This window comes from Microtus oregoni, unplaced genomic scaffold, assembly GCF_018167655.1.
Source record: "Microtus oregoni isolate MIOR12 unplaced genomic scaffold, Mior012 000006F_ref0000085, whole genome shotgun sequence".
NCBI lineage: Eukaryota > Metazoa > Chordata > Mammalia > Rodentia > Cricetidae > Microtus > Microtus oregoni.
The window spans coordinates 15,449,797-15,477,438 of NW_024543065.1; the positions used below are offsets into that span (position 1 = coordinate 15,449,797).

Below are 27,642 nucleotides of genomic sequence, written 5' to 3' on the forward strand. Positions count from 1 at the left end.
TGGGGAAGAACCTATGCAGAGGCTATGAGGAAGTAAGTAAGAGTGCTGCTTATTTACTGGCTTGCTCCCTATGATTTGGTCGACCTGCTTTTATACCATTCCAGGATGGGCTGGGCCCTCCTACATCAATGACGGAAATAAACTCTATCTAGTACATAACTGTACTGATAAAATACCTCTGTCCGTGAATTACATGAATTTTCTATCACTATAAAGGAATATAGGTAAGAACTTAAGACTTTGTCAAGTTATCATGCCCACAAGGCCCACTACTCCTTAGTATTCTGGGAACTATGCCATCAACATGGGAATATTTGACAATTATAGGAGTTGCCAAACTTTGGTATATTTTGTTTCAAAATTCTTCACTGAGTTTCTACAGTATTTGGCAGGTAATTGTGTGTGGGGGAGAGACAGACATGGTGTGGGAGAATGGTCAATATTCTGTCAATCATATTCTAAATAAACGCTGATTGGCCAGTAGCCAAGCAGGAAGTATAGGCGGGTCAATGAGAACAGGAGAATTCTGGGAAGGAGGAAGCCCATTCCTCTGCAGTCTTTGCCCAGCCACAGAAGCAAGATGTGACTGCCTCACTGTATAAGGTACTGAGCCATGTGGCTAACATAGACAAGAATAATGGGCTAATATACAGTATAAGAGTTAATAAGAAGCCTGAGCTAATGGGCAATCAGTTTATAGTTAATGTAGACCTCTGCAACTTCTTTGGGACTTAACAACTGTGGGAACCAGGCAGAACGAGGACTGGGCAGGACAGAAACCTCGGACAACAGAGACAGACAGACTTGAGGCTAGAGGAGGGCATTGGATTCTCTGGATCCAGTTACAAGTGGTTGTGAACTACTTGACTGGTGCTGGGAACTGAATTCTGGTCTCTCTGGTCACTAAAGCAGTTTGTAATAGCCCAAACTAGTGTGTGACTGACAAAACATGGGGTACAAGTGGTACAAGTAGTAAGGAAGCAAGTAATAACTCAAAATCTGGGTGAGTATAAAACAAAAACTTTGGAAATTGCTTTTTAAAATACTACGTGTAGTTTGCCTTTGCAAACCAAACTCTAACCTATAGCAAAGTTAATAATAGATGTTGAGAGCATTTGTAGCTGTATACCCAATTCTGTTTAAGGTAACTTTCAATAAAAACAATATAATCCATCTTATACTTTGGAACCCATTGATTGGTGTACCTACCATACTCCCTATTTTTCTTTGTGGCCCAATTTTCCCCCTGAGTATGTATGTAAGATGTCATGGCTAGACCAAAGACTATTTGCTGGAGACAGCCAGGGTCAAAAGAAACAGTTCCCCTATTATCTAAGTTTCTTTTCAGATTAAAACAATGCATCCTATAGTAAGAAGCTCTTAAGCAGGAAGAAAAACTTAGAATTGCTTCAGAAGTTCTTAAAACCAAAATCACAAGGCCCCTTCCTGCCATAATAAGCAATTTGAAAAGCAGAAAAGAGCTAAGCTGCCAAGATCCAGACAGCCCTAGCTGCCTGGAAGAAGCAAAAACCAGCTGGTCTGAGAAAGGGGTTCAGACCAACTGAGTCACTTGGAAAGGGCACTGTCCAACCTGTACCTCCTTCCTTTTACATATTTGCTGTGCTGTTCAGTAATGTACAACATTTATACAGGAGAAAAGACCCGAATTCCTCTAAACAGATCAGGCCTAATCTTTTGTAAGGTGGCACCTAGGATCAGTTTCATTTCTAGTTTGCCTGTTACTTTTAGCATTTGTCTAATCTGATATTTTTCTTTCAGAAAAATTAAACATGGCCTGATTGCTGTGGGACAACGCTCTTGTATTGGTTTAATAAAATGCTGATTGACCAGTAGCCAGGCAGGAGGTATAGGCAGGGCAACCATATAGGAGAATTCTCGGAAGGGGAAAGGCTCAGCCTGCAGTCATCACCCAGACACTGAGGACACAAGATGAGAATGCTTCACTGATGAAAGGGCCCTGCAGCACAGAAACCTCTGTCAACACCTGATGACTAGCCAAATTCAGATATATAATTATGAAGGTTAAAAGAATTAACATTTATTTTAACAAATTCTCCTTTATATTAATACACATTTGTTATATCAATAAAAAAATCAAAACTGATGCCCAGCAGCCTTTATAAACCTTGAATCCTGTTTATCCTAATAAAAGATATTTGTGTTACCTTTTTATGTTTAGCAGCTCACAAAATTAGACTATCACTGAACACTAAAAACTTTTAACAAACCAACTTCCAAAGCTCAGAAAATAAAGATGACTGATTAGTGTAAAGTGGGTATGCAGGAGGGCTGGGTAGCTCTATTATCTGATCTGGAAAGCCAAGTCTGTTCCTTTTATGAATGAGTATTTTTAGAAGCTGTACTTCTCTGCATGAAGCCAGAGAAGGAATAGAGGACTGAATGAGGGATGTCAGAAAAGAGCAGGAAAATGCTAGACTGGATTTCTCCTGTTAATTTATTAGATCTCTAATTTAGCACATGGAAGAAAATTTCTAATATTGAGGTACAATATGGCCAATAGAGAAGTCTTCTTGAAGTGCTTTACTTCATAAATATGTAAAATGTAGGTATTAACTGCACTACTTCTTGCCCTCTGCCTGAGTGTAGACTTCTTGAACTTTTAAAGTACCCTAGCCTTTCAATTCTTGAAAAGGACAAGTTGATTTGACTCTCTTGTATCAGGGCAAATAATATAGGCATTTGGTGGCATCCACTGATAATGTTCCCATCTGATTTGCAACGAGAGGATTTTTTTTTCTCTCTGTTCTTTATTAGAAACATAAAAAGCAAGCCAGTATACTTTTAAAACAAAGAACACTAAAATACATGAGAATAAAAGCATCATATTCCCTCATTACTGCAACAGACAATCTATGTTTTCAGATAAAGCACAAAGATCTTGACTTGAGTCACACTGAGATAAAGATGAACAACACATAGTTTAAAGCCACCTCCTTCCCATGAGAAGGAAAAATCATTTTATGTAGACACCACCTCCAAAGACGACACAACAAATACTAGTACTCAACATTAGTCATATTTATTTTACTAAATACCATGGTTTAAAAGAACCAACCAGAAAACATACTTAAACTAGTCTAAGTGGACAGGGTTAATGCAACCTGTCTCCACGTTCTGTTTGTGGAGCTGGAATCACTTCTAAGTGATTACTCGTGTATACTTGGCCTTTTTTGTTGAGGCATTTCTCTGAACCAAAAGACATGAAACATTACAAGATACAGGCACTTTATGTTCCCAGTTTTAAAAATAAGCCTAGTTAAAAATACTTAACAAAAGTAACTAGACCAGAGTTTCCTACCTTTATTTCTAAACACTTTAACTGAATTGAAAATAAACAAGTTTAACTGGGATTAAATGGTCATATTTGCATATAAAAATCCAAATTACTACAATTGGAGAAAAATGGCCATTTGAATTCAACTTAATATATTCCAATAATGTGCATTAAAACTTATACACCTAAGCAGCCAAGTAACATCTGAAAGCTTTGCAAGAGTGTGGTTAGCGAGAAAAGCAAAAGGTGCTTTTATTCCACAGTATCTGATTAAACAAAAAGTAACTTACAAAACAAAGTACCAAATGATACTTTAAAATAAATACTTCATCATTTTGATGAATATATACATAGAGTGTCCACTGGGGTTTAACTATCTAAAAGTGGCATATCACTATCCAGAGGTGCAGGAGCAAGTTCACATAAATAAAACAGAGTGGCTTCACTAGCTTCGGCTTCAGTCAACGGTTCCAGGCGAACAAGCTTACTCTGGGTTGGCTCTTGGTCCGGGTTGCTGTCCAGAAGCCCATCAACTTCTATGGGTTTATCTACAGAGGGTATAACTTCTGATGTCACTGTTGTAGTCCCCTGTTCAATAGCCGAAGCAGAGTTCCCATCGAGGAATGCGAGAAGTGGAAAGGCAGTATACTGGATAAGTTGTTTATCTATAAAGATCAGAAAAATATTTTATATACCCAAATAAGAAATTGTATACTTTATAACACTAAGTTTTAAAACATTTAAGCCAGGAAAGTTAACCTAATTTCAATTTAGCTATAACATTTGTCTTTTAATGTTAAAAAAGGCAAAAAATTCAAAGTACAGAAACCATTACCTCAGCATTTACATTTTGCTTTGATACTAGAAACTTGAAACACCACCACGAAGTCAAGGCAGCAGTCCGTCTTTTTGTATGGAGTTTGTTTTCTGTAGTGCTGAACTACAGAATTGTAGGACTGAACCCAGCGCTTTGCACATGCTACATAAGAGCCTAGCCCATTCAGTTGTTAGGTATGACAATATTTCTATGGTTTGCATTTAATTCTGTATTGAAACTCAAACAAACCAAGCAAAATAACAAAAAACGTCCTACAGGAATTCAGACTACTTGCATACCTACCTGGTTTGGACTTGGATTTCCTCCCGTCTTCTGAAACTTGTTGAATGACAGTGCTCTTGGTAGTTTCTAATACCTTATTCTCAGACTAAAAAATAATAATAATAAATTATAATATAAAAACTTGTTTTACATCTTTAAGGGTACCAAAATTTAAAAACTGATAAAATAATATCAACACATTTAAAATATACTGGAAGGGGGAGCACCAGAAAGGATGAACTAAAGAGGAAAATCTCACTGGAATTAACCAGACTGGCTAAGAAACTTGTCCTTAGGGTTAGAATAAAGTACACAAAAATAAAAGAGAAAAAAAAGCATTTCAGTACAGGATAGAAAGAATTGTCAAAGACTAAAGACAGGAATAAATCAAATACAGGTGGTATCACATGCTAATGAGGATAAAATTAAATATACATTTTAAACAGTTTTGATTAGAAATGCATCGCATAATATTCTTCATGTGACCAGAAGAGCTAGCAGAGAAAAATGCACTCAACAGTTGCAAAGGGTGACACAGTGACTTCTATGTAAACATCCCTGCTCTTGGAAGCCTCAACTGTGATGGCTTCTTCTTGTCCTTAGGTTCTTTAATTTCATTTCTGTTGATTCTTCAGGCACTGTCTTCTTCCGTTCTGATTCTAAGAGGACTTACATCTACAATGTTGCTAAGATGTCAGCCATCTTTTCAGCAGTGCTCAAACTCTGAGTTGCAGACGAAGCTCAATTACTTCTGATAATCCTAAGTACATTTCTACATGCTGTTTATGTATGGGTTAACAAACATGGAAAATTCCTACATTCTTCTGGTAGAAGTAAAGCATAATGACCATAAGATGAAAACTAAACCATTACAAATATTTAAGTAAAAGTAGTTCATCATTTAGAAGTCATAATACGCAAATGTTAATACATTTTATTCTCCTTGAAAAAGGTATTTACCAAGGATGCTGCTGTTGGTACTCTAATCTGAGAACCAAGATTATGAATTTATTTTTTTTACCATCCATGTTCTTATTCATTTAGTAGTGGCCACTCAGCACTAAGGAGTAAAAGGTATCCAGACTAAGAAAATATTATGTTACAGGTCCATATACCCTTGTCATGGGCAAAAGGATAAGTGATAAAAATACCAAATTTGCAATAACTCTGGAATCAGACTGTAATAAAACATCAGCCTTAAAATATATTTTTCATAAGATCAGAAAGCAATATGCAATTTTCTGTTTCTGATTATTTCTGAAAATTCTAAGTTTTTTGTTTCTAGAATAAAGAGGATTATCGAAGAACAATGACTCAGTTTTAGCAATAAACAGCAAAGCATATCACTAAATTAAAATACGATGTGACTTAACACTCAATATACTGATAAAATATTCATACTTTAAGCCTAGGTAAATGGTAGTGAAATTCGGCTTACTGCCTGCTTTGATTTATAATGTCCATCAAAACACTGCAACACATTCTTATATGCATTACCCATACCTGTTTAACCTATAATTACAGCATTCACAGTTGTGACATAGAACACCCATAAAACCTAGTAGGTTTGGCTGTTTACAGAAATAGTGCACCATATATCAATAACCCAAACAATGCACAATGAATGTCCTACTCTACAATTTCAGAGTTCTGAGAGGCTCTGCATCAGACAAGACAAACCTTCAAAATAGAGGAAAACTGGCCAGGTGATCTCCTTACATATGACAATAGAAAATTTCAACTTATCAACTCTATAATCATTCATATTTATTTGAGATGTGTCATTTTTAGATTAATAGGACAAGAATGTAACTGACTTCACTAATTCAGAATTTGAACTTGATTTGTTTTGTAATCAGTAAAAAAAAATAAAGATAATTAGGTATACATATTAGATATGGGGAGTAAATTAGTCAAGGTAATTAAGCTATATAAAAATTTATAAGCATCTGCCATAACAGATTGTCCTTAAGAATCTCCTATGAATTTGCTAAGTCCAACTGGAGCTCCTATTTGTTGAAAAAGTTCTTTTGGTTAATTAAAAAAAAAAAAACTTTATACAGGTAAAGCTCCTAGCCAACAAAATTTGCCTTTGCTTTAGCTAGTTTTTAATTAATAGACCTAAAGAAGAAAAATGAACCAGTTATTTTCAACTGAAAAAGCTGAGAAATTGTTTATGGAAAGAAAGAATATAAAATGCAGAAATTAAATTTTAATTATTTTTGTTTCAAAGAAGTATCTGAACAAGCCAAGGCCAGGTAATTTCCCAGCACTGAGGCCAATTTTCACAGAGAGTGAATCCCACATGTACCAGCAGAGTCGGGCAATGAAGATGACCCCAGAACCAAGTGTTAATTTTCCATCTAGTACTTTACTATCTCAATCACGCATTAGGTAAGAATATAAAATGTTTTCTGTAATTGAGAGTGCTACTGCTTTCTATCCATGTGTACTAGGACTTTTTCAGATGTTTATAGCTATGGGTCCTGAGCAACATGAATTAAAACTTACTTTTGTATTATTGATGTAATCTGTGGGATTCATCTGCACAGAACTAGTGAAAAGCTGAAAGACCAAACGAGAAAGATGGTAAGTTTAAAAAATATTTTAAAAGATTTGTGTGTTAAAAATTTTTATACAACCATGTTGAGTGAAGGGATGTCACTCCTACACTATGAGGTTTCCACAGATTGAAACAAGTTTGGAAAAGCGAGAAAGCAGAAAGAAAGCAAAGGCAGAGCAAGCTGGCCATGCACTAGATGGAATTTTATGCTGTAAGGGTGTCTGTACAGGGTGCAAAGCATTTGAGATAGTTTCCCACAATTCCTATCCCTTAATCTCTATTTAATTTCATATCTTTTCTCTTCCTAAACGTCCTGGGGCATATGTAGCACCAAACGCTGTCTCATGTCTTGAAACTAGGCATTCCTATAATACCTGCTAATTACATGACAAAATCAGAACCTACTGGGACAGTGAAACCTAACAAACACATCAGGTGGAGCCTCTGACAAAACACCTACTTCATTTTATTTTCCACGTATCAAGGGAAGATGTTAAGTGTCAAAATAATGCCAATGAGTTGTACTCATAGCCCAGACAACTCATAAATACAACTTTAAGTCATAAGCTTCAAAATAAGAATCATTGACACCCCCCCCCAAAAAAAAACCATTATTTCTGCTCTCTAGGAGCTTACAATCTGAAAGACAATGCTAACATTAAATAGTCTACTCATAGACAATCCAGTTTCACAATTAGTAGAGCTTAAATACACACTAGAGAGCATGGAGAACAAGAGCAAAGGGAAGCACAGACGCGGGCATACACAAGATGGCGCTATGTCCCAAGAGGACGGTCTGGAAGACAGTACTGAGTTACTACTGTAACACCAAGAGGTTACAGCATATTCTAGAAATGGTTAAGAGCAACGCAAATAACAGAAGTTCTGACTTGAACAGTTCTAGACAAAAGTTTAGAAAAAGCAGTGCAAAGCCATTCAGTGCATGAGTTCAGGTTCTACCATGAATAAGATCCCTAAGAATAGACTGAGCACTGAAACAGACATTAGGTCCATATTTTAGAAGAATACCAAAGCCAGTGGTTCAAATAATGAAATGCAGAAATCATAGTTATCACAGTTATCCTTCTTTCATTCTCTCTCTCTTTTTATAAACCAATGAATGTATTGGAGTTATTTATAAGAATACAGGAATGTGGGTGAAGGGTTACTTTCAGGGAAAGACTCCTTTCTTTAAAGACCACAGTTGTCAAAAAAAAAAAAAAAATCCTTGGATCGCTTCTGTTATTTCCCTCTCTTTTCATATCACCCACTGACTACTGAAGAGGTAAGGAGCTCAAATCTTTCACAGCAGGTGACTATGACTATTCTAGAGAAGTCTGATGTAATTTTGTACCTACAGACAGGGTGGTACCTGAATAAGGTCAGCAATGTTTTATCCCTTTCTGCCTCAAAACCCTATTCATTGACTTAGGAGTATCTCATACATACTCCAAGATAGATGGTACAAAATATACACAACCAATTCACATATAAGGAACTGACACAATTTCGTGAATTCTAAGGCTCAATGATTTCCTATTGGCTCCACCCTGATATAAGAAAGAACTGAACTTGATAAAGAGAAGCTAGAACTCTACAATGCATTTGGTTTATATCTTGATTATCTTCACCATCCATTTCAGAGAACGAGGCAGCCAGGGGTAGATTTTAAAATTTATGACACTATAATCTAATTCATGAGAGAGATAAGTCTTGGTTGAGTAAAGTTAAAATACAAATTAAGGTAGTTTGTCAATGCTGTTTTGAAAAAAGTATCTAGTGATGAGATAAAGAAAATCAAAGTGATTCTGGTAATATATATCCCAGGAAAGTTAATATTACTGTAAAAATTAAGAATGCTGTAAATGGGCATTGTTTTCAGGAATACAGAAAATTTTGGCATTGAACTTAAATAATCTAAAGACAGGCAGATAAGGCATCCCAAAGTCACGGAGTAGGATTTAAGCCAAGTTTGCATTTAAAAGTATTAAGAACCAGAGAACCAGAGATACATACATTTCAGAACAGGATAATGTCAAAATGTCTTCAAAGAGGAAGAACAGAAAGACAAGAAATAGGAAAGAGAAAAAAAAAAAAGGATACAAAACGGAGTGCCCCAAAGTAGAAGACATCAGAAAAAAGAAAAGTTCTTCTGGAAATAGAATTGATTAGGAAGACAAAAGAAAGATGTGAGACCCTCATACAGAAGACACCTATAAGCCTAGCACATGGGAGGCAGAAGCTTAAATACAAGGCATTCTGTGTTATAAAAGATCTTGTTTCAAAAGCAAAAACAAATCCTCTTGTAGACTACTCTATAGTACTAAAATACAGCATTCATAGTAGGGTTAGTTATTTGTAATTCCTCCAATAGCTCTTCCTGTTAAGCATTAGCCCTATTTAATAGATGAAGAAACTGGAAAGACCACCTTTCCATGCTGGGGATGAAGTTCAGTTGATATTGTCTGAGTAGCATGCATCAAAGTCTGTGTTTAATCACCCCAAAGTGTAAAGCAAAAGTAATGATCTAAGGGTACATGCCTGTAACCCTACCACTTAGGAGGGAAGCAGATTAGAAGTTCAAGATCATCCTCAGCTACACACCAAGTACAAAAATGCATGAAACCCTGTCTTAAAAAAAGAAAGCTAAGTTTTCTAAGGCCAGTTAAATATTAAGAAGCACTATTCAAACCATGTGGTGGCGGCACATGCCTTTAATTTCGGTACTCATGAGGCAGAGGCAGATGGATCTCTAAATTCGAGGCCAGCCTACTCTACAAAACCTAGTTCCAGGACAGGCTTCAAAGTTACAGAGAAACCCTGTCTCTCTCTCTCTCTCTCTCTCTCTCTCTCACACACACACACACACACACACACACACAGAGAGAGAGAGAGAGAGAGAGAGAGAGAGAGAGAGAGAGAGAGAAAGAGAGAGAAAGAGAGAGAAAGAGAGAGAGAGAGAGAGAGAGAGAGAGAAATAACTCAGACTTTTCTAATTCAAAACAAGTCATCTTTCACCAGTCCAGCAAAAGAAAACTAAAGCAAAAACAAACCCAGAGGGACAGAAAAAGAGAGACAAAGACAGACAGACAGACAAACAGACACACACACCCAAGGACAGAAAACTGAATTGGGTTAAGGAGGCATTAAGTTATTTTCTCTAACAAAGGATACAAAACTGCAAAGAGCCACAGCTTGAAGCCTGGAGCACAGTGAATATTTAAGTTTGAATACGAATTCTATAAATGTTCAACATAAAATTAAATGGATCCAAAGACCACAGAATTGTAGATAACATAAACGACTATATTTTAACACCCACATTCAGACTTGGGAATGGGTCTGATGGACTCAAAAAGGACTGTTAGATTATTGCTGTCAGGCTGAAATGGGTAGCACATGGCAGCTTAATTCACTTACCAAGATCAGCATGGCAAGGAAATCTTTAAAGAGTGAAATACAGTCCTGTGTGGTACTGACAATTGGGAAGGGTGTTTAAGCTATGTGGCAGACCAATTTTATGATAAGAGATGCAAATGATTAATTAACCAGAAATCAGACTGAAAAGTAAAAGAGGACTAATTCCTTTTAGCACCATTAAGAAGTTCTTAAAGTGGTAATACTAAGGATTCCTTTGATCTGAAAGAAAGTTCATTGTAAGGCAAAATATTTCTTAGAGGGGCTGGAGAGATGGCTCAGTGGTTAAGAGCATTGCCTGCTCTTCCTAAGGTCCTGAGTTCAATTCCCAGCAACCACATGGTGGCTCACAACCATCTGTAAAGAGGTCTGGTGCCCTCTTCTGGCCTTCAGGCATACAGACAGAATATTGTATACATAATAAATAAATAAATAAATATTTAAAAAAAAATATTTCTTAGAAAAACAGATCTTAGAAAGAGAGGAAAGAACAAGCTTTGCGTGAGTAGGACAAAGTTAGATGAATCTAGAAAGCTCTGGATAGGGTATCAAGAATGAAGAGAACAAAATCAAAATGGGTAAGAAGGTGTTAGGGCCTGAAACCAGAGAAAAGATTGTAAGTCCAGACAATATTGGAGTTAAGTTCACAGAGATGGTGACAAAGACTGGAGAAGAGAATCAGACTCAAGACATACAAAATATAACAAATATAATGAAAAGTATTTACTAGAAAATGTTAATTCCAAGTATTAACAAGTGTCTCTATGATACTCTGTGACTAGATGTATCTATTACTATTTTCAAAGATACTTTATTCAATGACAGTTTATTCTAGAATAAAATATACATAGAGTAACAAGTTTAGATAAAACTTGCACTTAGTAGTGGTAATACTGAAAAGAATGGGCAAGTGCTTCTCAGAGGTAGACAGTGGTCACACCCCAGTGCCCTATGTCCGCCTGTTACACTTCCTAATAAAAATCATTAAATAAGAAAAACGCAAAAAGTTTAGAATACAAAAAAAGTATCAACTTTAAACAATATATATAAGTACACAAACCACCAGTATAGTAAAGATTATGCAAAGTACCTACATCAACCAGGAGATCTGGGTCTATGCTAAATTGTCTTCCTGAGAGCATGGCTTGGAAGTCCTCTAAACTACAATCAATGCTGTCAAGGTAATCCAACAGCTCAACCCTAAAGAAAAAAAACAACAATTTCATATTTATTAAGTATTCTTGTTCTTCCATTCCAAACCACTGCTGGTGATCTAGCCCTACAGAATCATCCTAGTGACTCTTAAGTTCTTACAAGCTCTGAAAACATCCCATTTAAGATTTGTAATTTCTGAAAATTGAGAAACTCAAGTCTTTTACACAAATTTAGTATTTTCAGAAAAGATGTGCTAACATAAAGGTGTGCTTTCCCCTTTTTTCTTTATCTCTCTACTCTAAAACTCCTAATATTCACACTTACTCCTGTACTATAAATGACTACACTATTAATACAATCTGTCCCTTAAAAGAAATTACACTAGTATACAGAATTGGTAGAGTAGCACAAATACTTTCAAGAATTTTTAAAAATCTAAAGAACTGCTCAACAAAGTTCTAAGACTACTCACGGGACAGTTAGATCCCTTTGCCTATGGAGTTCAACTTTGATCAATAGAAAAAGAGAAAAGATGGGGTCAAGCATGTAAAAGGAAGATCACTGTACCACTATCATTATTGCTTTTGAATTTACAGAAATTTAATATCAACTTCAGGTTTATTATTGAACTAAATTATTAAAAAGTAATTAAAAACATCTAGATGAATACTCACTTTCCCAAGAGGTTAATGTTATCATTCAAAATGGAATCCATCATGGTCACAGGATCCTCTGAGGTTAGACCGGATGAGCCATTTATCTGGACTGCACTAGACATGAGGGAGCTGCTGCCAGCACTTCCCAAACTTAATGACTCTCTGGCTAGCTCATTCTGATCTGTACTCTGAATGACAGGAGCGTACTCGTCCTCATTGTCATCTTCAACAATTACAATGTCAGGATACTGGCTACAGCTAATCAGCAATATAAGAAAAAAATTACAATTTTAGAAAAGGCAAATTTATTTTCATTCTCTGATAAAATTCACAAAACACAGATTAAAACGTTTTCTTTTCTGGAATGAGTAGTTTAGACCAATTATGATAATTCGTAAGACAGAAAACCGCTAAGAATCAAGAAAAAAGGTTTAACTCCAAATAAAAATGATCTATTTTTCTATTCCCTCCCTCCCTTCTTCTCTTTCTTCCTCCCTCCCTCTCTCCCTCCCTCCTTCTTTCCTTCCTTCTTTCTTTCTTTTAGGGTTTCTCTGGTTCAATACTCCAAATATAAGAAAAAGATTAGTACTTCAAACCAAATATAGGAAAAGAATTATTTTTCAAAAATTTTTAATTTAGTCATTTGGTAAGAATAATGATGGATATTTTTCCAAATATTATCTAATGATCACTTACTTGGGATCAGATACAACATCCTCATTCGTTTCTGGAATAACTGGAATATTTTCTTCATCCGCATTATCATCAGTAACGTCATAAATAATTATATCATCTGAAATCCGCTCTTTTGACTTTAAACCTTCAGTCCTACTATGTGGAACCTAAAGAATCAGGAGAAAACAAGATCATATAGACTACTACAAAAGATATCATCAAATAAACAAACTGGATCCATCCTACTTACTAAATGTTGAGCATAGTAAACAAAACAGCTTTGTCCTCTGCCCTTCTGGGACTCACATACTAATGAGTTATTATAATATCATTTTTACAGTTATGAAGTATATATCCATATTCTACTTAGCAACAAGTTACTTTATTATAGGAGACCCTGAAGATGACATGCCCAAACCGTGCTTCTATGAAGATCTTCAAATTCTAAAGAACTTTTATAGATAGTGAACAGGTTCTGTCTTCAGAAATTTCAAGTATAATCACGTGGCCACTGTACTGACAGCAACTGTTCTATCTGAACCTGCTGGGTCTAAAGAGGTTTTATTCTTAGTTATTAAATAGCTTCACTAAGATATAGAAAGCTTCAACAATTCCACAGCTAAAGACCACTTCGGCTATTTTACTAACAACTTCTTTCTAATGTGAAGATGCAATTACAAAGGCAGTGTGATGGCCCAGGCTATTATGCAACTGAGGAAGCTGAGACAGGAAAATTCAAGGCCTGCCTGGATTACAGAGTGAGGTGGTGGGATCCTATCACAAAATGAAAAAAGGTAGCTGGGGATATACCTCAGTGGCACAATACTTGCCTAACAAGCATGGCACTCTAGGTTCAACCCCAAGGATCCAAAAAAGCAAAAGGAAAAATGTATAGGTACTTTCAGGTCAGTTACATTAAAAAGTTCAATTCCCTAAAAGTAAATTATAATGCAAAAATTTTTGAAGTTTGATATTAGATGACAAAGGTAAGAGATGTAAAGTGCTTTAAAATATACAAATTCTAGTTTAAAAAAATCATTTAAAATATATAAAACACTTGAAAAATACATAAATTTCAGTTAAACTAAAATGAACAAAAACCAAACCAAAACACTCATTTACTTCTATAAGCCTTCAATCCAAAAATCAAGTTACATCTACTTGGTTTAGAAAAAGAAGTGGGTGAACATTGTAATAAAAGTTAATTCTGTTTTGTACCAGAGAGCTAAAGATAAATAAAACCTCAACTGTTCAGTAATAAATATGACACAGTATTTAAAAATCCTTAACATTCAAACTAACAAGAGTGACACAGCATTTTCCTTGCTGTGTAAGAACTTAGATTTGATCTCTAGCACTATCAAAAAAAAAAAAAAAACAACAAAAACCAAAAAACCAGGATTATCAATCAGAGAGCAGTATCACAAAAAGAGGCTTAGACTAGTTTGATGGTAGACTAATAGGCAATTAGAAGTCTATAGAAAAACAGAAATATATAAAAATATTAGAAGTTGCCAGAGAAAAGCACCCTAATTAATACAAATTTATCATAGAAGATGAAAAGGAACTAGGCAGCAGGACTTCACACAGTTGTATCACACCGTGATGACATCATCACACTTTTTAATTTATACAAGATCACAACAAACGCCATTTGTTTTATCAATTTCAAAAGTAACAAAAAGGCTGTACTGCTGAGCTACAGCTCACTGCTACACTGCAGGCCTAGAAGGTAAAAGGCCTGCATTCAACCAATCCCTTGTACCAAGGAGGAAGTCATACTGCAGAGTATATAAATAATATCATTTATATAAAATTTAGATATATGCCAAATGACAACAGTATTCCTGAGTCCACACACATTAAACACCCATGGCAATAACAAATACTAAAGCTTGGAAATAACAACTATTTGTAATGATGTATTTCTTAAAATTACTCTAAAGCGAATAATGAAAACGTCATGCTTTAATAGAGCTGGGGATGAGCACTTACATTATTATTCACTAAACGTCTTTGACTGCATGAAACACTGCCATAATAAAATTTAGTTTGAGACAATAAATATAAAATACATTAAAATTTACTTTATGATGGTGACTATCAGTTGGTTCTTTGACTATGTGCTGAAATAGATTCTTCTTCTGAGCTCCATTAGTGTTTAGAAGAAGAGGCCTGTAAATAAGAATATTTATATAATTCCAAAAGAGAAAAAAATAAAAGAAATTTAATGTTTCTAGTAATTTGCTCACAACACCTCAAGCAAACTTACTTAAATGAACAAAAACCTCCAATAAAAATACAATAGAAATTCTTTAGAACTACTCAATTCCTTACAACATACACTTAGGTTTTTAAAGTGGTATCTTACAATTAAAGCCACAGACAATTATACACTACCACAAGATCTTGGCCTTCCAGGTCATCTTTTTTCCCTTCTATCTATGCCTTTTGTCAATTAGTCTTCTGGTTTAGGTGTAACAATGGCATTATGAGCTAACATATTTATAAGTAATACAGCCTATCATTAAGATTTTAAAAGATTGGGTCGACTTATATTTAAAATAAACCAAATATTTGGTTCTTTCCCTTCCTCACAACAAATGACATAATCTAAAGAGTTCTCCTCATTGAGACATAATGCTACTTTAAACTGTCAATACGAATGAAATTCAATTATCAGTAAGACCCTTGAGTCTGCAAACTGACCATCTAGTCTACCTTACTTCTCAAAAAAGCATCAGCATGAAGCTGGGCATAGAGAATAAATCGGCTGCATTTATCTCCAAAATCAGTAAACCTGTGAGCATTAATATGGCATGAATGCAAAAGTCACTTCTATTTACGTGACAGGCCATGGTATCAACGTAAAACCTCAACCCTTTTTTAGTACATAAAACTATCTCATGTACAAAATTACTGAAGATGTAATTACTTTCAGACCACATGAAGTATGCCTAACACATAAATAGATTTTGAGTTCAGACAGAAACTTTTAGTATGTAAATATCCCAAAATCTGAAGAAAATTACAATCTCAAAAGTGTCTACTTTCCTAAGCATTGTGATATCACTCTTGAAGCGCTAATATAATTTAACAAGCGGCACCTGTGCTTTGGTACCAGATGTATACTTTGCGCTAATATAATTTAACAAGCGGCACCTGTGCTTTGGTACCAGATGTATACTCAGCAAACACAGGTAGTCATGATTAAACACTAAAATGTTTGGAAGGCAAAAAAAAAAAAAAAAAAAAAAAAAAACTTACCTTTTACGTTTTAAACTCACAAGTTGATTATTCTGAACCAATGTAACAATAAACTGGACAATCTGAAAGGAAAATGTAAATAAAATTCTTTTATCAAAGATTCTATTCACATTATATCAAATCTTTTTTTGTTTTTTTTTCGATATGGTTTCTGTATATAGCTTTGGTTCCTCTCCCAGAACTAGCTCTTGTAGACCAGGCTGGCCTCGAACTCACAGAGATCCGCCTGCCTCTGCCTCCAGAGTGCTGGGATTAAAGGTGTGCGCCACCACCACCCGGCTGTATCAAATCTTTACATATACTTTAGATCATTATTCCCCACTTTCTGCCTACATGCATTGTTCACAATAAGTGATTCTAAACACACACCAACTAATGCCAAATCATTGTAATTTCTCACAAATTAACACTAGAGATTTGCTGTTTTTATCAGGAAGACTAAAGTGTGATGCAATGACACAGAAACTGGTGTTCGATAGCTAATTAGTGGCAAAATTACTAACTCAGAACAGATCATAAACTTTCAGGTTCGAAAGAGTGTACTGGCCAATCTTATAAATACGACTTTTGCAATACAAATACGCTTGCCCAATTAACAGACAGTAAATTTTAAGCATCTGATTAAGTTATAAACCTTATTTTATAAGCTTGTTTCTTTAAGTAAGATATATGGCCCAGCGGCACTGTTCTAGTATGTTCTTAGATATTTAAGTCATCAACCTCACTACAGAAATATCCAATCTAAATTCTGGTGGGGTCCAGCAATGACTGTATTAACTAACAGTTTAGCCTTCTAGGTATCATTTATGAGAACCCCTCTGGCTTAGGGGATGACCTAAAATTTTATCGTCAGCTTCCTACTAAAGATGTCAAGTGAAGACAGTCGGTAGCAACAAGAAGTGCTACAATGTCTGAATAAAAGCCAAGTGATTGGAGAACTGTTTTAGACTCTGTAGAGTTTTATATCTTATAAAATTTAACATGATTAAAATAGAATCATCAACTAAGTTTATTTATTATATAGCATATTCAAAGTTGAGCAGAAAAATTGGTAAAAACCAAAGTTCTGTTAGTTAATTATTTCACTATCTTTGCTTTTGAATAAAACAATGCAGATTAACTAGTTAATACTGAAGCAAAATGCTGTTTTGTGAAAAATATGAACAGAGCTTTTCATTAAGCACTTAAAAACACCTGTTATTTTAACTCAATTATCCTTAACAGGGCCATGCATTAGAACTGCCTACAGAAGTTTTAAAAACACACATACTTGAATGAAACACAGAATTGAGTTCAATTACGTCTAACCTTAATGCTATTTTATTTTACAAAACCAGCACACTATTTTGATCATAGGCCCAGCGTGACAACTGCTATTACTCTCTGCAATAAGCCTGGTTCACTAGATCCAACTGTCATTCATAAGCTTATTTTTAGCTCAAGTGCCTTTTCAAGCAGGAACAAGATTTATCTCTCCCTTACCCTTCCCTCAAAGGAACCTGTTGCTATGAGTCCAGTTTACTCATAAGCAAAAAATAGATACCATAATTTCTCTCAGGTTTCGCTTCTTAATAGCAAATGGAAGCTGGAATGTAGAGATTAAATGACAAGGACATAATGCCATGGACAGATTCTAATTCTTCCATTAATTTTCAGCTCAGTATCTTAAATTTATTTTGTTATGTTTTAAACTATTTTTATACTAGGTGTCCAATTACAGCACACACAGGAAAAAACATCGCTGAATTCCCAATTTGGCCAAATGACTTTAAAACTATGCCGATCAGAGAAAACAGCAACACCAACAAAATAGTCCAGACAGTAAAACTGTCTACCTATCAAGCAAAAACAGAGTACAGTGTGGGCCGGGAAGCTTCTTACCTTCCTAATGACTTGCTGCTGCTGTGCATGCTTTGCTCTTAATTCTGACACCTCCTTCCAAAGGGACTCATTCTCACTGTATTAAAGTTCAGTTATAAACCAAAACAACAAAGATTTGGTCAGAAGATCAAGCCACATGTTTTAATCAAGAAATCCAGAGACCTTAACAACTCAGAGGTGGAGTAGCCAGGCAGAGGTAGGAGAAATACAGGTTTAAGAGCAGCTTAAGCTATACAGTGAGACCTTGTCTAAAGAACAAATACGAAATAACTAAGCTTCTCCTAAGCTCTATTTCCTTCTTCTCAACTGTATTATCTACTCGTCACAGCAATACTTGTAAAGAGCCTTAAGATCCATACTTGCATGCATACAGTAGTAAGTAATTTACACCTTTTGATAACTGGACTTAGTGCTTTTTGCTTAAAAATAAAGTTAAGTTTAAGCAGGATGGCAAGAATATACAGATTTGGTAACTGTTTCCGGAAACAAAGGGAAGAACCCTGACCAGCACATGACAGGTTCTGGAGATGCTTAGTATCTCATGTGTACGAACCACCTCCTAAACTTCCATAAACACTGCTAGGTAAAAGAATCACAATCTTGCTATATAGATGGAGTGAAGGACCTTTGCCCAGCATCATATAGATAACTGCAACTATTAAAGTAAATTTAGTTTGTTAGGCCCTAAAGCTATCTGAAGATCTGGATCAAACCCTCTAAGGAGGCAAAGAACATCTCTAAGTCTTTTTAAAGAAGGATGTCCAATAACTTACCCAATAGCTATAATTCTTTTCCCTTTGACTTTGTAAAATCAAAATTGCCATTATTAAAATTGCCAAACTAATAAGGATAATTCGACTTATTAGCTAATTTTAACTTCTATTAATCTCCCAAAAGTTATCTTCCTTCAAGTTATTTGTACTATTATAACAAAAAAAGGCAGATTCACACATAGAAGTACCAGAAAAGGAAATAGTTTTTAATACTTACTAAATAATCACTATATATTTTCAAAATCAAATTTAAAGATGCTGCTACCTGTCTACTGAGGCAGAAGATGGTTATCTCTAAGAGCTAAAGAATGACTGAATGATCAAATCTTGAATTAGCTTACAGGATGCTACTAGCAGAAACAAGCAGAGCAAACAGCAAACTAGTTAGATAAAATGAGTAAAATTGGAAAGTTTAAGGCTTATTCAAACAAGGAATCCAAGTCCAAAGTCACTCATAATGAAAACATTTGAATCAGGAATAACTTAACAGCCCAACTGTAAGATAGACTGTGTGAAATAACTACTCTCTTGCTATTAAAACAATGCCTTGTATATGTAAGAACAAAACATACCTACTCTATAAGTTAACAGTGTGTCAGCTGAGAAAATACTACTAAATAATGTCGTAAAACAAGATAAGTTATGTTTTTGAAGATAAGAGGTGTGTGTAACCCTCTCCTGGGTCTGTGTCAGGATCAAGTAGGACAACTCTGTGTGTGTGTGTATGTGTGTGTGTGTGTGTGTTATTTCAATGCCCTACTTTTTCCTAATAGACAGACCACAATGACATATACATTTTAAAGAAGTCATTTATGTATGAAGACCACAGGAGAACTAATCTTTGCTAAACTATTGACTACACTATCAACCAGTTATATGTGATTTCTAAGGTGCCCTCACTTCCATGTGAAACCATATGAAGACTAATCTATGTAGAATTTATTTACTACATTATCTTAAAGAGCTGCCATTTCATAAACAAGACAAGCTTCATGGCAACATTACACATTCTGACAACCATAATTAAAGTCTACATCTACAAACTAAAAGTAAAGGGAAGTGATACAGAAAACAAAACACCGAGAGTTAAGGTAAAACACCAGACACTCTCCAAACCCCAACACACACTCCCCAACTTCCTTAATAGTAGGATTATATTTGGATTTATTTTTACCTTTTTAATTCTGAAAGCCTGGACTCAATAGTTTCTTGCTTTATCTGAACCTTCTGAGCACTACTTATAATTTTTGTTAAATCTTCCTGACGAATTTTATTTTCCTCTGGTTTTGAAGATGAAACCTTCCAAAATACAAATTTAAAAAATTAAATATATACTATGCCCCCATGACTGTAATTCAAAATTTCCTATTATGAGAAGTCTCTGTATCCTATTAAAGAAGTGAGATGTGGTTATAATTTCTAGATAAATTCTAGAGCAAGAACAAATTGCATAGCTTAATACAAGAGAAAGCAAGGAATAATCACTTAATTTTTCCCCTTTCCCTAGTCTACTTAGGAGTAAGTCACCATACTGGGATGAGCAGGAATATAGGAATCTGTAGCACAATTGATAAAAACCCAGAGACAGTAATTGGGGTTCAACCTGAAGCCAGAAAAGCAAAACAATCAGACACTGGCTCTTAGCTCTACCTCAGTCCAAAATGGCAAGCCTGCCTCCAACAATCTCAGAATGAGACTGTGTCTGTGAGCTGTCTCCTCCCATCTTATATTCCTCTCTAGTGCTGGGATTAAAGGAATGCATCACCCGGTTTCTATGTCAAACTAGTGTGGCAACTGGTATTAAAAGTGTGTGATACCACTACCTGGTCTATACGACTGATAAGTGGGGCTGTTTTACTCTATGATCTTCAGGCAAGCTTTATTTATTAAAATACAAATGAAATATCAGTACAAATATCTTTTTTATTCCCTCTGTTAATTGAATTTCCTATCATTTCCAAGCCTCTTTATCACATCATATTCCATATTAATTAAAATTATGTAGTAATACAGCTGCATGTTAGATAATTTTCTTTCATGGGCTCTTCACCTTTTGTTTTTATTCTGCGGTATTCAGGACTGAACTCAAGGCCTTGTGTGTGTTAGATTAAGTAGACTTACATTTCTAGCCACTGGGCTATAGGTAGTCTCCTGCCATCTTTTCACCACCACCTCCCACTTTTTGGTGACAGGAACTGAAGGAAGAATTTTAAGGTGCTAGAAATGCTCCATCACTGGACTATCTATATCCCCACTCTTTCTTTCTTATACACCTCCTATGGATTTACTAAGACATCTCATTTTAGCAGAAGATAGCTGTTTCTTTTCTCTGCAAACTCAAGAGTAAACCCTCCCTTGACAATGGGTAACTCTACCCTGTCACAATATTGTGAGTATTTTCCTTCTCTCCCTAAAGTGAAGACTGTACTACTCTCAGCACAGGTGAGTCTGAAGTAAGTGGTCGGGACAGATGAACAATTAATCAGAGATTTATTAGTTTAGTTCATCTCTATAAGGATTATCTCTGTATTTCTTCAACATTCATTTTCATTATCTATATATTTGTTAGTAGTGATGGTTACTGAGACAGAATCTCACTCCATAGTCCAGGCTGGCCTGGAACTCACTATTTAGACCAAGCTGGACTCAAATCGACAGCAATCCTCCTGCCTCTGCCTCCCAAGTGCTAGGATTACAGGTGTGCACCGCCATACCCAGTCTGTTCCTCAGGTCTATAACCTCATTGATGCATGCCAGCAGCAGCTCACCTACCTTCCTTTTAATGTTCTCCAGCAAGTCGTCTTGGCCTTGTTTGAAGTAAGGATGCTGAAATTCAACAGGGCCATCTCTTTCCTGTTTTATAATTCCAGAATCGATATGTAATACTTTACGGAAGCCGTCTGACAAAGATTCAAATTTACATACTAAAATTAGACAACTGAAAAATAAAGCTTATACAGAAATATACTTCATTATTTTAGTGAGAAAAACTGGCTTAAACAGAGGTTAGTAGCATTAAAGGCAAACCGCTGGTCATACTCACACATATTTAGTTGTCTCACAAAGCTGGCCATGTTATTATGTTTGAAGTACTTGGGAAGAATTTCTTTTGCAAATCTCTGCTCATCCAAGACCAGAAAACTTTGCCCATTCTAAAAACCAAACAAAAAGCCCACAAACGTCAATCAGCTAAGGTCCTCTGACAAAGTTATATATGTGAATCTAAATAAACCTTTCTAGATACGTTCAGACCAACAATCTATTTTTGATAATGTAACAAAAAGAATCCTGTAATTACAAAAACATTTTAGGTATCAGCATCAAACCAAAGGCTGCATCAAACTCTGTGAAGAAACATTAAAAGTGTGTCTACTAAACAAAAGGCCTAATATGTAGACAGTACTACTAAGTTATTTTAAAGCTAAAGTAAACTGACAAAAACAAATTGAGAAATCACTATTTTACCAGTATCCATAACATATGTAAGTATTACACTGAAAAACTATGAAAGAGCTTCGAAAGATTTCTGGTTACGAGATTAATTCATTGAATAGGGTGTGGTGCTGGTGTCCGGATTTAGATCACTATCTCTAGCACCCACCCCCTTTTACTTTCTAAAAAAAAAATACAGGCAAAACACTTAGGCACATACAATTAAAGGCAAAACACTTAGGCACATACAATAAATATCTGTACATACACCGCAAATATGACTGGTGTTTGTGGAGGTGAAAATACTTCAGAGCCCATGGAACTGAGTTACATGTGCATCAGCATGTGAGCTGGGAAACAAACCTCTGTCCTCTGCAAAAACAAGTGCTCTTAACTTCCAAGCCCTACCTCTCCAGCCCTTAGTTTCTGAGGCAAGGGTCTTAGAATTGCAGCCCAGGCAGGTCTCAACTTTGTGATTCCTGACTCAGCCTATGAGGGGCTACAACAGGCTACATCACCACTGCCACAGGCCAGGCTGGCTTCTAGACTAATATTGAGAAAACAAGATACTCATATGTAAAACAATACAGTTGACCTCTTACCTGACATCATGTACAAAACTTAACTCAAAATAGCCACTAAAAACTATACACATTAGCATCAAAGATCTGAATCTTGCCAGGCCGCTATAGTGTGCATCATCAGTCCCAGCACTCAGCAGGCAGAGGCAGGCAGTTCTTGCCAAGTCCAGAACAGCCAGGGATGCACAGAGAAACTTGTATGCACGCACGCGCGCGGGCACACACACACACACACACACACACACACACACGAGAAAAATTTCACGATGTTTGATTTAGAAATTAAGTCTTGAATACAACACTGAAATACAGGCAATGTAAAAAAATGGGACCATATCAAGTTTAAAAACTTCTGCATATTGAACATCGATAAGCAGGAAAAGCCCTCCCATAGGATGGGCAAAGGATTTGTAAATGAGGTATGAGACATATATCAAAAAAACAACAAAAATCCAATTAAAAATGAGCAAGGACTCTGATTATCATTTTCCAAAGATTCAAAATTGCCAATAAGTGCATAAACGATGCCTGACATTCACAAATCATTAGGAAAACAAAAGTTAACACAACACTACTTCCCAGCAATTTAGAATGACTTTATCAAAGAACTATAATGTGTTGAAGGTGTGAAGGAATTTGAGGCGTGACTTGATGGTGGGACAGACGACACTGCAGCTGTTGTTGAATACAGGACAGCAGTTGCTCAAAACAAACAAAAAACAGAAAGAACAGACTTACCCAAGGAGCCAGAAATTCCTATTTTATATAAACACTCCAAAACTAACAAAGGACCTGAAGAGATACTGGCACCTCATGATCCCTGTAATATGTCACAAAACTCAAAAAGTGAAAGCAACTTAAGTGTCCATCATCTAATCAATGGGTGAACAAAATGTGGTACAGAAATACTGAGAAATGTTATTCAGATTTTCAAGTAGAATTTGACATGTGTTACACAGGTTCAAGTATTTAAATGGTTGGCCCCCAGTTGGTAGAACTGTTTGGGAAGGACCAGGAGGTGTGGCCTTGCTGGAGGAGGTGTGTGACTGGGAGGTGGGCTTTCTGAGGCTTCAGAAGTCCATACCATTTCCAGCTAGCTCTCAGATGAATCAGATGTAAACTCCTAGCTACTGTTCCAATTCCATGCTGGTGTGACTGCTATGCTCCCCACCCTTATGGTCATGGACTCACCTTATGAACTGTAAGCCTCAAATAGACTCTTCTGTAAGTTGTTTTGATCATGGTGTCTTATCACAGCAATAGAAAGTAAGCCATAATTTCAGTTTGGAAAGATCAAAGTTGTTATACAGCTGGGCAATGATAATGTAATATAATTGAAGTACACATTTATTTGATACACGGCTAAAATGTTTGATTTCACCTTATTTTAACAAAAAATGCATTTACTAATACAGAGCTAAAATGTTTAATTTGTTTTCATGTTATTTTACAAAAAAAAAAAACAACCACACATACACACAAAGGTGATGGTATAAACCAGCCAGAAAATGATTATTTAATAAAGATGCTGGATAACTAATGAATGAAAAAAAGTGAGATTTATCCTTCAAATTACCCCCAAAAGTTTATTCCACATAAACTGAAGCCATGGGAAAGAAAAAGCACATTTCTCTTCATAAAATATGTAAAAGAAGGCAATTTGGAACCACAATAGAGTAAAATATCCCAATAATAAATAATCTAAACACATGGGACCTTTAAATATTAAAATGAAAGAATCTAAGGAAAACAAATATAGCATTGTAAAGTTAATACTCCTTTAACCCAATACATTAAGTGTCTCAACTTTAAACTATCTTAATTTTCAAAAGATTTTTAAAGATGAAAATATGCAATTACAAGAAAAAGGTAATTATATACTTGTTATAAGGAACTCCTATAAACAATAAAATATTAATAAAAATCGACAATACAAAATTTTCACAGAAAAGGAACCCAAGAGTCTAATAAATAGAAGAAAACTTTAGAACTCACTAATTACTAACAGAAATATAAATTAATGCAAAGTTTTTTTAAGGAAATATTTCCTACCTACCACCCTGGAAATCTCCAAGAATGGTAATATTCTCTTTGACAAAGAGATGAAGTAACCAAACACCTCATGCACAGCTATCGAGAGGGAATGCTGGTTACGTCACAGTGGGGCTGGAGAGAAGCCTCAACAGTCAAGAGCTCAAACTGCTCTCAGAGAACCCAGTTTGGTTCCTACCACTCATGTGGGTAGGCTCATGATAGCCCATAAACCCAGCAAATCTGACTCTCTCCCCTGCCCTCTACAGGTACCTGCACTCTGTGTGCGTGTGCGTGTGTGCGTGTGTGGCACGCGCACGCTTAAAATAAAAATATTTATTTTCATTTTGTGTGTGTGCACTTAAAAATAAAACATTAAAAAAAGAGAGAATAACGTATTTCAGCTGTCCATCTAACATTAACTTAAAATGTTACCTTTCACTATTGGCACTGCTTTCTGGAAAAAAATCTGTGACAGCAAAACTGAGAGAAATCTGTCCTAAGAAACTAGGATTTGCTCCAGATAACATTACCTAGAACTTCCTACTAGTTGTACAGGGCAACACTTTGATATAAAAGTAAAGAAAGTGCCAGGCTGTATAAAAAGTACACCGCAGATAGTGGGAGAATTTGGAACTCAGAACCTTGTTAGGAGTCTTCTCTACCCTGCATACACACAAGCATTATAGTCCCCAGTAAGCCTGGAAATCACCTATAAAGGGACTAGGTTCATCTAGATGATCCCTAAGACACTTTTCAAATAGTATTCCATCAGGGCTGTCCAACCTTTAACATTACAATATGACCAGATAGGCCACACTCATCGTTATCCCAGGACACCAGTGACATCATTCCAATCAAACCCATTACATTTTGTAGCAGTTTCATTGATTCAAAGATTATGAACTAATTGTACCTCTAGAACAAATACCCTACTGAGTTTACATTTTGACTGTCCTATGGGTGTATTAGAAATGAGCAGTTAAAATACAAACGGAGACTTAATGAGATGAATAAAAATACTTCATTTAGAAGTAGTAAGACTTCAAGTTAAGCACTGGTTTAAATTCTCCACATTTCAAACCATTCGAAAGAAAGTTATTAAAATGTTTTGTCTAATTTGAATTTATTAGACAGCCTTTCACAAGCCTAAGGAAGTTCAATAAACTTAGCTTGGTTGGGGAAAGTGTTGCAGCCCAATTTCTAACAATAAAGTACAGCTGAGTAACAGTCCGTACTGATCCAGTCTTGTCAACCTTTAATCCTCCCGACTGACGAATAGCATGAGACATCTGTTTATTTTAAGTACCTGCTGGTAGTTGCTTTCCTTATTTTCACATCTTTGCACCGATGTACCAAATTCACCAAATACTTAATATACACAACCTTCAGGGGTAGGACACCTAGGTGACAATACTTACACAAGAAAAGGAAATTCTAGAAGTTAGTTTAGAAGACCAAAATGACACTAATACTAGGCAGAATTCAGTGACATAGTTGTCAAGCTATCAGGTATTCTATTGTTCGCTATTAAAGGCATGTAAAACTGAAAAGTAGCTTAATAGCAAAAAGGAACACAGAAACAAAGAGATATCATTCATCTTACACTTAGCAAGTGCTGGGTATTAAGCGGTTAGTTTTCACTAACTTACCTCCAAAACTGTAAACATGAGAATACCCACGACTAGGTGATCATCTCCAGTAAGAGCCGCCAATCCCCTTCAAAAAGCCATTCTGATCATCTAAGAACTGCGCCCACTAAAGCAAAGGCACTAGTGATGCAAGCAATCACTGGGCAAAGAACCTTTGTGTGGAACGGGGGTGGGGGGATGGGGGGGAGGGTTCCTTGGGTCACCTAGGCAACGCATCCATCTTACGCATAACTTAGACCAGGCGAGATACCGGGCTTGATTAAGGTCATCTTTATTTATAAGTAGAATCTGGATGAAACTGATCAAGGCAGCCACATAACACGCCGCCAACAACCACTCAGTGAAATGTAACGACTCGTTTTTAACGCCCCACGAAGTTACCAAGCATGGTCCTACTGCCACTTTTCACTAAAATAACCATTAAAAAAAAAATAGCCGACTAAACAAATGGTCCAGTCTCCAAACAATAATTGGTCAACCTCTACGCAGTTTTAGTCTGAGTCTGTCCATTTTCCCTTTACCCTGACCATCATAAAAGATCCCCCGACGAGAGGGCGAGCAATCCCCGCCGCGGAGGTGATTTCCTTAGATAAGACCCGCGCGCGCTCACCCACCCGCCCGCCCGCGGCTCCGCGAGCGACCTCCGCGCCCGCAGCGAGCAGACGACGAGGGATGAGTGTGCAGAACGCGCGGTTGCGGGGCCGGTTCCGAGCGCCCGGGCCGGCCGGCGGGACCGTTACCAGGGCGCCCCTCCCCCACCGCGGCCCGTGCGAGCGCAGCCGGCCGGCCGGGCCCGGCTCGCGGCTCACACAAAGCCGGGGGTCCGCGTGAGGAGGGGGAGGCCGCAGGCCGCCGCCGCAGGCCGCGGGAGCCACCGAGCCCAGCCCAGCCGGTTCGTCAGGGACACCCGGGGCCACCGAATCCCCGACTGTACCTGGCTCCAGGTGATGAACTCATTGGTGTGGGTTTCCTCCACCAGCGTCCACAGCTTGCTGAGAAAAGCCGGCACGTTGGAACTCTGCTTCATTGTTAGCCAGGCGCAGGGATTCCGAATTCTACTCCCGAACGCGGAGGTCGCTTCAGCTGCGGCTTCGGTGGCGGTGGTAGCGGCGGCGGCGGCGGCGGCGGCGGCGGCGGCAGCGGC

The 27,642-nt window shown here is 36.6% G+C and overlaps 1 protein-coding gene across 4 annotated transcripts; it reads right to left on the reverse strand.

Moving 5' to 3' along the window:
* Window positions 1-2,519: 2,519 nt before the first annotated feature.
* Hsf2 (heat shock transcription factor 2) lies at window positions 2,520-27,642 on the reverse strand. Of its 4 annotated transcripts, none has more exons than XM_041655029.1 (13): window positions 27,433-27,642; window positions 21,846-21,954; window positions 21,575-21,702; window positions 19,977-20,101; window positions 18,030-18,105; window positions 16,149-16,210; window positions 14,969-15,056; window positions 12,903-13,048; window positions 12,225-12,464; window positions 11,490-11,595; window positions 6,927-6,980; window positions 4,437-4,521; window positions 2,521-3,981 (listed from the first exon to the last, which is right to left on the reverse strand). In XM_041655029.1, the coding sequence occupies exons 1-13, from the start codon at window positions 27,523-27,525 to the stop codon at window positions 3,686-3,688; spliced, it is 1,608 nt and encodes a 535-aa protein (XP_041510963.1). In that variant the 5' UTR covers window positions 27,526-27,642; the 3' UTR covers window positions 2,521-3,685. The 4 variants fall into 4 exon arrangements, with proteins under 4 accessions (XP_041510966.1, XP_041510963.1, XP_041510965.1 ...); XM_041655031.1 differs by lacking the exon at window positions 27,433-27,642 and adding an exon at window positions 26,499-26,596; XM_041655030.1 differs by lacking the exon at window positions 6,927-6,980 and having other exon boundaries at window positions 2,523-3,981.